The 10,480-nt window shown below is 45.7% G+C and overlaps 1 protein-coding gene across 3 annotated transcripts in view; it reads right to left on the bottom strand.

Moving 5' to 3' along the window:
• ZNF480 (zinc finger protein 480) overlaps positions 1-10,458 on the bottom strand; it is a 34,000-nt gene extending 23,542 nt beyond the window's left edge. The window contains exons 1-3 of one of the 3 annotated variants that reach the window (XM_017864695.1): positions 10,375-10,422; positions 8,176-8,277; positions 6,834-6,924 (exon numbers count right to left, since the gene is read on the bottom strand). In XM_017864695.1, the coding sequence (XP_017720184.1) occupies positions 6,834-6,905 (72 nt within the window). In that variant the 5' untranslated portion in view covers positions 6,906-6,924; positions 8,176-8,277; positions 10,375-10,422. Of the gene's footprint in view, positions 1-6,833; positions 6,925-8,175; positions 8,278-10,374 lie in introns of all 3 variants that reach the window. The other 2 variants (XM_017864687.1, XM_017864700.1) reach the window with 2 other exon arrangements.
• Positions 10,459-10,480: the final 22 nt, after the last annotated feature.

Here is a 10,480-nt window from a genome sequence, read left to right on the forward strand (position 1 = left end):
AAAAAAAAAAAAAAAAAAAAAGAAACAAAAATCAGGCAGAAAACGTTTCTCCTTCCTGTACTCTTTTCCTAGAATTTACTAGGTGCTTGTGCACAATAATACATGACTTCCATGTGCATTTCTGGTCTACAGAGAGGTGATGGTGCACTCAGATGTGGCCCCTGAACAATCCGTACTGCCCAACAGCTCTAATGCCATGGGGCCTACACCCCATCTCCATCCATGTTAGGGAGTAAGCCCTTCCCAGAACCATGCCCGGTGGAGCCTCATCCCCAGTTCATATCACTGGGTAACGGGAGATGGAATCTAAGTGAGATAAGAGGGACTGAGGTGCTGACAACAGGCCCTAAGCTTGTCATAAACAGGCTTTAAAGAAACTGGCCATAAACAGGATTTCTGCAGCAATGAAACATGCTTCATGATGGCTATGACGCACACTGCTACAAGTTGTTGGTTTACTGGAGCAAGGTGAGGAATACCTGGCCTGCCCAGAGTGGAAAACTGCTCAAATGACAAACAATAGCATGAGTGGCCTGTGCCTTAACAACATGTTTTTGCGGCAGATAATTAGCCAGAGCCTGTTTCTCTACTCCTCGCTAAGAATGTTCTGTTTACTGTAAGGAATGCTTTTAGTTACCCTATAATCTATAGAAACAATGCTTATCAATGGCTAGCTGTCAACAAATATGTGGGTCAAACTCTGTTCACAGCTCTCAGCTCTGAAGGCTGTTGGCCCTGATTCTACTTTACACTCTATTCTTGTGTCTATGTCTTTAATTCCTCTAGTACCGCTAGGTTAGGGTCCCCACGACCGAGCTGGTCCCTGCAAGTGGCGCCCAATGTGGTACTCGAACTTGAATCAAAGGGTCGCCAGAGCTGGAGAATGTGGAACTATGCTGGAGGACACCCAAGTACTCTTAAGCAATCCCCATGGTAAAAGAGGAGCTCAGAAGCATCAGGGTAACAATGGGAAAAGGTTCAAGCAGACATGAGGCTTATTTGAACCTGCTTCAGCAGCTCCTAAGAAAAGGAGGAATAAAGGTTAGCACTAGCTGACTCGTGCAGGTTTTTAGGTGTGGTAAAGAAATATTGCCCCTGGTTTCCGGACTGAGGAACTATGAATGTAGAGGTCTGGGAAAAGGTAGGCAGCACACTGAAGAAGGCATATAAGGATGGGACTGAGGATATTCCTGTAACTGTCTGGTCAGTGTGGGCTCTGGTTCATTCCACCTTGGAGCCTTTCCACACAGATGATGAGGAGGAGGAATCAGAGGAAGAAGGAGCATGTAACGAAGTAACAGAAGAAGTGACAGAGCAGGTTTCCTTGCCAGCTAAAGCAGCAAAGGAGGGAGAGGTTTGTCCGTACCCCTCTACATCCCCTCATCATTTTGAAGAAAAAGAGTGGCCTGACCCTCCAGATCTTTCTTTTCCAGAGGACACTGGGTGAAAAGTAGTTGCCCCAGTGACTGTTCAAGGAGCACCTCAAGTGACTGCTCTCGGTTCTATTCAGGCAGGAATCCAGGAAGCTCGACGAGAGGGTGATATGGATGCTTGGCAGTTCCCTGTTAGAATACACCCACCTGATCAACAGGGGAATATTATGGCTACATTTGAGCCTTTTCCTTTTAAAATACTTAAAGAATTTAAACAAGCTATTAGTCAATATGCACCAGGTTCTCCTTTTGTAATGGGATTGTTAAAGAATGTTGCTGTCTCCATTCAAATGATTCCTACTGATTGGGATGCACTTACTTGAGCTTGTCTAACTCCTGCTCAGTTCTTACAATTTAAAACTTGGTGGGCAGATGAAGCTTATGCAGGATGATGCCATATAGCAGCTTAGAGGACTGTGCATTAGAGCTTGGGAAAAAATCACTTCAGGTGGGAACAATACCCTTCAAGTGCTGTAAAGCAGGGACTGAAAAAACTGTACACAGATTTTTTAACTAAATCACAGGACTCTCTCTTTTTTTTTTTTTTTTTTTTTTTTGAGGACGGCGAGTCTCGCCTCTGTCACCCAGGCTGGCGTGCCAGTGGCCGGATCTCAGCTCACTGCAAGCTCGCCCTCCGGGTTCCCCCATTCTCCTGCCTCAGCCTCCTGAGTAGCTGGGACTACAGCGCGGGGCCGCACACCTCGCGGGTTAGTTTTTGTTTCTTCTTTAGAGCGGGTTTCCCAGTGTTGCCAGAGAGGCTCTCGATCGTCCTGAACCTCGTGATCCGCCCGTCTCGGCCTCCCAAAGTGCTGGGATTACAGCTTGAGCCACCCGCACTCCGCCATGGAGTCTCTTAAAAAGGTGATCGCAGATTCAGCTGTCAGGACATAGTAATGCGTTATTAGCTTTCGACAATGCCAGAATCCTGAGTGCCAAGTTCACTCTGCCACTTATGAGGGAAAAGCAGCGATTTGGTTAACTATATTAAACCTTGTGATGGTATCAGAGATAATCTGCATAAGGTACTTGCTGCCCAGGCCAATGGCAGGAATGAAGTGGGTAAAGGAATACTCCATTTCCTGGAGCTTGTTTTAACTGTGGGAAGCATGGTCATACTAAAAAAGAAGTAGAAAAAATCACCAAGTTGCCAACAGTTTGGGGGAAAAGATAATGGTGCTAAGCTGGAATTATCAAAATGCAAAAAGGAAACAATGGGACAATATTCTCTTGCTGCCCCACTCGGGGAAATATTATTCAATGTTACAATCACTTACAAAATTTGATTTCTATGCCAGTTAATTATAGCTCCTGACAAAATTCAGTACTACTCCTTACTCCGATTAGGGACGTAAATGACACCTACAGTAGGTAAATGACACTACTGTAATGAACACTACTCACGCACAGAAAGTAATCATTGTAGGATCAATTGAAAACACTGATGACTTTCAAAAATTCCTAGGGGACAAATTAATTAAGATACGACTGCTCTATGGCATTCCTACCTATGCAATGAGTAATCTATTTTCATAATCTTAAGAGATCCTAGTCTCACTAAGCCCTTGGCAATTAAACAAAGGGAGGCTGAGGCAGAGTTTACAATGATTGAAAACAAGTATTTAAAGCTCAAATAATAGAGTAGATCCAGAAAGACTTCAGATTACTGCTGATTTTTCAACTAGCATTCACTACCTGGTGTTATTGCCAAGAGGCAGACTTGGTAGAATGGCTCTTCTTCCACATATAATTCATGGCCACTAGTCCTTATTTGGATCAAATTGTACTCTGATAGGGCAATAGAGAACTTGAAATTGTAAATTGCATGGAATTGCTAAATGGCATGGATATGACCCTCTTACGAGGCATAAATAACAATGAGCCCTTTATAAATAATCTTACTTCGCAAACCCCAGTTATGATTTGTGGGTATTCTTTAATAAATCACTTTCCAAAACAAAATTATTTCATTTAAAAATTCTAGATTTCCTGAATAACTAAATTTAAACAATTAAAGTGCTGAAAATGTTTTTACAGATGGGTCTAGTAATAGTAAAGCTTTTTTTTTTTTTTTTTTTTTTTTTTTGAAGACGGAGTCCTCGCTCTGTCGCCAGGTAGAGCGCAAGTGGCCAGCTCTCAGCTCACTGCAAGACTCCGCCTCCCGGGTTCACGCCTTCCCTCCTCAGCCCTCGAGTAGCTGGGACTACAGGTGCCGGCCACCCCTCGGCCTGGCTAGATTTTTTGTATTTTTAGTGAGACGGGTTTCACCGTATTAGCCAGGACTGTCTCGATCTCCTGACCTTGTGATCCACCCGTTTCGCCTCCAAAGTGCTGGGGATTACAGGGCGCCCGGCCTAGTAAAGCTTTTATTCTGGATCAAAAACTAAAGTTTTCCAGACGCCCAATACTTCAGCTCAAAAGTGGAGCTTGTAGCTGTAATTAAGTTACTGACTGCTTTTAAGCGGCCTGTCAATGTAATTTCTAATTCTTCATAAGTAGTCCATTCCACACAATTAATTAAAAATGCTCAGTTATGATTTCCTACAGATTAACAACTAATGACTTTGTTTACCCAATTACAAACCAGTTAGGAATAGAATGCACCCTTTTACATTACTCATATTGGAACTCATACACCCTTTATAGGACTTTTAACTGTAGGGAATCAAATGGTTGATCACCTAGTTGCTACTGCAGTATCTAATTCTAGACTTTTTCACAATGTAACCCATGTTAACGCCTCTGGTCTCAAATGCAGATACAGCATTACCTGGGAAGAAGCTAAAGCTATTATCCAGCAATGCCCAACTTGCCAAATAGTGCATTCCTCATCTTTTACAGGAGAAGTTAATCCTCGAGGATTGGAACCTAATTCTCTTTGGCAAATGGATGTCATTTATGTTCCTTCTTTTGGTAAATGGGCTTATGTGCATGTATGTGTAGATACCTTTTCTCACTTTGTTTAGGCTACCTGTCAAACAAGGGAATCTTCTGCCTGTGCTAAACGGCATTTTCTGCAATGCTTTGCAGTGATAGGCATTCCAGCTTCTATTAAAACAGATGATGCCCCAGGCTGTACTAGTGAAGCTCTAACTAGATTTTTCTCTATATAGAATATTAAACATATTACTGGCATCCCATATAATTCACAAGGACAATCCATTGTGGAAAGAATGAATCTCCCCCTAAAACAGCAATTACAAAAACAGAAAGGGGGGAACAGTGATTATGGAACCCAAAATATGCAATTGAATCTAGCATTATTGACTTTAAATTTTTTGAGCCTGCCTAAAGGCCAGACGCTATCAGCAACTAACAGCATCTACAGAAATCAGCTGCAAAGATGGAAGTGCAACAACTGATTTGGTGGAGAGATCCGATAATAAAAAGTTGGGAAATAGGTAAAATAATAACTTGGAGTAGAAGTTATGCTTGTGTATCTCCAGGCCAAAACCAGCAGCCGATTTGGATACCATCAAGACACCTGAAGCCTTATCATGAGCCAGATGCTGAGGAAGAGATTTTTGGGAGGAACGTGAGGACCCCCCAGTTGCAGCCATGTCGAGACTGACAATAAGGCCTCCTTTTCTATTTGTAGTGGGTGATTTAAAACCTGATCTCCCTAATTATCATGTGACTTGTCAAGAATGTAGATTGTTTTCTTGTGTGAATTATTCCTTGTATAATATTGATCATTCTATTTTAGTGGTAACAGCCCAAGAAGGAGTATGGATACCCGTAAAGCTTTCCCGTCCTTAGGAAGCCTCTCTTTCTGTGCACATTATTACTGAAATTCTTCAAAAGAATTCAGCCGGGCATGGTGGCTCACACCTGTAATCCCAGCACTTTCAGAGGCCGAGGTGGGCTGATCACGAGGTCAGGAGATCAAGACCATCCTGGCTAACACAGTGAAACCCCATCTCTACCAAAAATACAAAAAATTAGCCGGGCATGGTGGTGGGCACCTGTAGTCCCAGCCATGCAGGAGGCTGAGGCAGGAGAATGGCATGAACCCGGGAGGCAGAGCTGGCAGTGAGCTGAGATCGCACCACTGCACTCCAGCCTGGGTGACAGAGCGAGACGCCGTCTCAAAAAAAAAAAAAAAGGATTTGAGGTGCTCTCAGCGTTTCACTGCCACTTTAATTTTAATCATTATGGGATTGATTGCTGTCACAGCTACTGCCACGGTAGCTGGGGTTACTTTGCATTTCACAGTACAAACAGCAGACTGTGTAAATAATTGGCAGAAAAATTCTACTTTGCTGTGGAATTCCCAAACTAACACAGACCAAAAACTAGCTAATCAAATCAATGATCTCCGACAAACTGTAATGTGTCTAGGAGACCAAGTAGTTAGTCTAGAATATAGAATGCGTTTACAATGTGATTGGAATACTTCTGATTCTTGCATTACTCCTCATCTGTATAATGAAACAGAGCAAGAGTAGGAAAGAGTTAAGAGACATTTAAAGGGTCATACTGGAAATTTATCTTTGGATATTGCAAAACTGAAGGAACAAGTACTTCAAGTCTCTCAGGCACATCTGACGCTAATGCCAGGAACTAAAGAGCTTGAAGGAGCTGCAGACGGATTAGCAGCTATTAACCCATTAAAATGGATCGAGACACATGGAGGCTCTGTGATTTCAAAGATTATTGTGCTTTTAATCTGTGTTGTTTGTCTTTGTGTAGTCTGCAGATCTGGATCCCGAATCCTGTGAGAAGTAACCCACCATGACAAAGCAGCCTTTGCCTTTATCACTTTGCAAAAACAGAAAGGGGGACATGTTAGCAACAGGCCCTAAGTCTGTCATAAACAGGCTTTAAAGAAACTGGCCACAAACAGGATTTTTGCAGCAATGAAACATGCTCGTGATGGCTATGACGCACATTGCTACAAGTTTTTGGATTACTGGAGCAGGGCAAGGAACACCTGGCCTGCCCAGAGTGGAAAACTGCTCAAGCCACAAACAATAGCATGAGTGGCCTGTGCCTTAACAACACATTTTTGTTGCAGATAATTAGCCAGAGCCTGTTTCTCTACTCCTCGTTAAGAATGTTTTGTTTACTGTAAGGAATGCTTTTAGTTAATCTATAATCTATAGAAACAATCCTTATCAATGGTTTGCTGTCAATAACTACGTGGGTCAAACTCTGTTCGCAGCTCTCAGCTGTAAAGGCTGTTGGCCCTGATCCCACTTTACACTCTATTCTTGTGTCTGTGTCTTTAATTCCTCTACCGCCAGTAGGTTAGGGTCCCCATGACCGAGCTAGTCTCAGCACTGAGGGAAGACATAGATGAGTGCAAGCAAACCTGTCAGACTCAGAGAAGATTCCCAACTCCAAGGCCCCATGTTTCTGAAACAAAGGAGGCAGAACAATCCACCAAGAATATCATCTCACCTGAGGAAGAGCCGTCCCTGACTCCTTTGCTTTCCTCTTCCTTCTCTTCTGGGCTATTGCATCACACAGCATGACTCTTTAGAAGTCAATCCTAAATGTCAAAAATATGCTGTTTAGGGCTTAGAATCAACACACCCTCTTCCTGTGCCACAACCACACACACAGGTTAGACCTCACCCTGTGGAAAATGTCCTCTGCCAGACCCAGCCCTGACCAAACCCCATGCAGAGCACAGCCCCACTCCTGTCTCTATGGATCCCAGACTCATGTAATCACTCCGAAATGGAGGACACAGAGCCTTGGTGCTCGGCACCAGATACAGAACACAGTGGAATCCGCTTATCCATGAGGGACATGTCCCAAGTCCCCCATTGGACGCCTGGAACTTCAAACAGTACTGAACTCTATTTATTCCACTTAAAAGATGCATGTGACAGCTTCTCATTGGCATATCTAAACTGCCAGTGTCAGTCAGGCATGATGGCTCACGCCTGTAATCCCAACAGTTTGGGAGGCTGAGGTAGGTGGATCACCTGAGGTCAGGAGTTCAAGACCACCCTGGCCAACATGGTGAAACCTCATCTCTACTAAAAATACAAAAATTAGCTGGGCATGGTAGCACACAACTATAATCCCAGCTTCTTGGCAGGCTGAGGCAAGAGAAATGCTTGAAACTGGGAGGTGGAGGTTGCGGTGAGCTGAGATCACACCACTGCACTCCAGCCTGGGCAACAAGAGTGAAACTCCATCTCAAAAAAATAAAATAAAAAGAAAAAAAAATCAGGGTATCCCAAAGCCCCTTCTTTTGATTAACTTGCTAGGAGGGTTCTTCCACCAGGCTATTCAGCTGTATCTTTTGCAATATTCTTCATAGCAAATGGATAAAACTAAACAAAATGTTTCCTTGAGTTCTATGAACCAGGCTAACAAATTAATACAATCCGAGCAAAGGGTCAAGGGAATCCTCAATTTTTAGATGTTTGGTTGAAGTTCAGGTCCCAACCAGGAACTCACAACCAGCACGTGAAGTAGGGGCAGCCTTGTGGAACTGAGCCCCCAACCTGTGGGATCTGATGCTCACTCCATGTAGACAGTGTCAACTTGAGTGAAATTACAGATCCCCCAGGCGGTGTCTGACGAATTGCTTGTTGGTGGAAAGAAATCTCCACACATTTTGTTTATCAGATATGAAGCATTCTGTGTTGAGTGTTCATTATTGTGTTGATTGCAAGAGTAGGAAGAACACTGGTTTTCCTGCTATCTTATACATTCGCCCACACCCTACCCCATCCCAGGAAAAGGAAAGTGGGTGACCCACACCTGAATGACTCAAGTCACCAACCTGTGCCTGAACAGGGAATGTGAGTGGAAGCTAAAGTCTGATGCCAAGAATTATAAAATGCACCAGCCTCACAGACAGGAGTTTTGCACATCTCATCTTCATCTGTATTTTTAAAGCACATTTCATATAATCAGATTAATCAATGTCACAACTTCATCATAATAGCCAATCAACTCACCATTCATCTGCACCCAGGGTTCCCCCTATTCTCAGTAGTGTTTCCCTCCCTCATTCTCACCTTCTTTCTCTAGCTTTTTTCCCCCCCTCTTTATTTTTCCCCTAAGATTCTGCTCACTTTGAGCCTCTCTCTTCTCCTAATGTTTCTACCCTTATTCCTTCTCTTCCTTCTCTTCCACCTGTTCTGCTCCATTCTGGCAACTTGTTTCACCCCTTTTTCAAACTTTCTGCTCAATCTTTGATCGTCCCAATCTCCACCTATTTCTGCCTCTTACTTTTTTTTTTTTTTTTTTTTTTTGAGACGGAGTCTTGCTCTGCCGCCCAGGCTGGAGTGCAGTGGCCGGCTCTCAGCTCACTGCAAGCTCCGCCTCCCGGGTTCACACCATTCTCCTGTCTCAGCCTCCCGAGTAGCTGGGACTACAGGCGCCCGCCTCGTCGCCCGGCTAGTTTTTTGTATTTTTTAGTAGAGACGGGGTTTCACCGTATTAGCCAGGATGGTCTCGATATCCTGACCTCATGATCCGCCCGTCTCGGCCTCCCAAAGTGCTGGGATTACAGGCTTGAGCCACCGCGCCCGGCTGCCTCTTACTTTTTGTTGTTGTTGCTGTTGTTGTTGTTTTCTGAGATGGAGTTTTGCTCTTGTCGCCCAGGCTGGAGTTCAATGGCCCGATCTTGGCTCACTGCACCCTCCGCCCCGGGGGTTCAAGGGGTCCTGCCTCAGCCTCCTGAGTAGCTAGGATTACAGGCGCGCCACAACGCCCGGCTAATTTTTGTATTTTTGTTAGAGACGGGGTTTCATCCTGTTGACCAGGCTGGTCTCAAACTCCTGACCTCAGGTCATCCACCCAACTCGGCCTCCCAAACTGCTGGGATTACAGGCATGAGCCACCGTGCCCGGTCCTGCCTCTTTCCCTGTCTCTGTTCCCCCTCTGCTCTCCCTGTTAAACCCCTTCTTTCCTGTTACACCCCCTTGTCCCCACTCTCTGGCACCCTGAGATCCCAGCCCTCCCCCTGCTGTGGTTCTCCCTCTGCTCTCCTTGTCACCAGCTGACCCCTCTTGCTGTCCCAGCACTACGCTGCTCTGTCTGCCCTGGCTCCAAATCCCTCTTCCTCTCCCCCAGTCTCAAACTGAGGAACTTCCCACTTTGCTGCCCCTCTCACTATCTTGCAGTCCTTCATCTCTCCGGAGATGGCACTTTTCTCTGCATTTCTTCAGTTGCTTTTCTCCCTCTGCTACTTTCTCGGCTTCATTCGCTGTCTCTGCAAATCCCCCATCCACTTTCTACTTTGCCATCTGCTTAGGGCTCTCCCTCAATCTTCCTTTCTCCTTCAAGATGTTTCTCTTTCTTCTCCCCCGCTCTCCAGATGTCTCTTTCTGCACACATGCACATGGAAGGAATTGGGATCAGATGCCCACGCGCAGAAGAACACCTTTTCAGTGGGGTGTTACTTAGACTGCAAGAACACTGGATGTCAAAAGACAGAATAAGTCACCTCCCCACACCCCGGGTCAGGAGAAGCGGTGGCTGGGAAGAGGAGGCCTGGGGAGTAGCGGGGTCCCGGATCAAGGAGGGTCTGGATCAAGAGAGGGGTGGCGTCTGCAGAATCCCAGGACTCGGCAGAAGACGCGGCTTCTCCTGGATTGAGATTGGAGCGCTGCGCTCCAGGGTCAACAAAGGCGAGGTTTGGGGGACCTGATAGACGGAATCCACCTAGCGGGGGAGGACTTTACGCGGTGCAGGGCGGATGTAGGCATCACAGAAGAATTTGAAGCAGGAAAACTCCTCGATAGGAGGTGACTACATGGCCCTGTGGCAGAAAGACGGGGGACAGGACCCGTCGCCGAGCGATTTAAACACACAGGGAAACAACCGCGGGACTCTCACAGGGACGCCTGAATTTGGTCAGGGTAGAGGGAGCGGTGCCAGGATTTCAAGGTCTGTGTGGCCCCTCAGATCCCGAGTACAGAAGCGCGGGGGAGCTGGGAAGCTCAGATTTAAATTTACACAAAGGGAAACTCACGCGCCGCGGCGTGACCTTCACTCCACGCGATCCGCTTCCGGGTTTGTGGGCAACTGCGCACGCAGCCGAGAGGTCGAAGCTGGGCGGCCGGGCAGGGGCGGGGTGG

The sequence above is a fragment of the Rhinopithecus bieti genome, unplaced genomic scaffold, assembly GCF_001698545.2.
Source record: "Rhinopithecus bieti isolate Rb0 unplaced genomic scaffold, ASM169854v2 scaffold_2723, whole genome shotgun sequence".
NCBI lineage: Eukaryota > Metazoa > Chordata > Mammalia > Primates > Cercopithecidae > Rhinopithecus > Rhinopithecus bieti.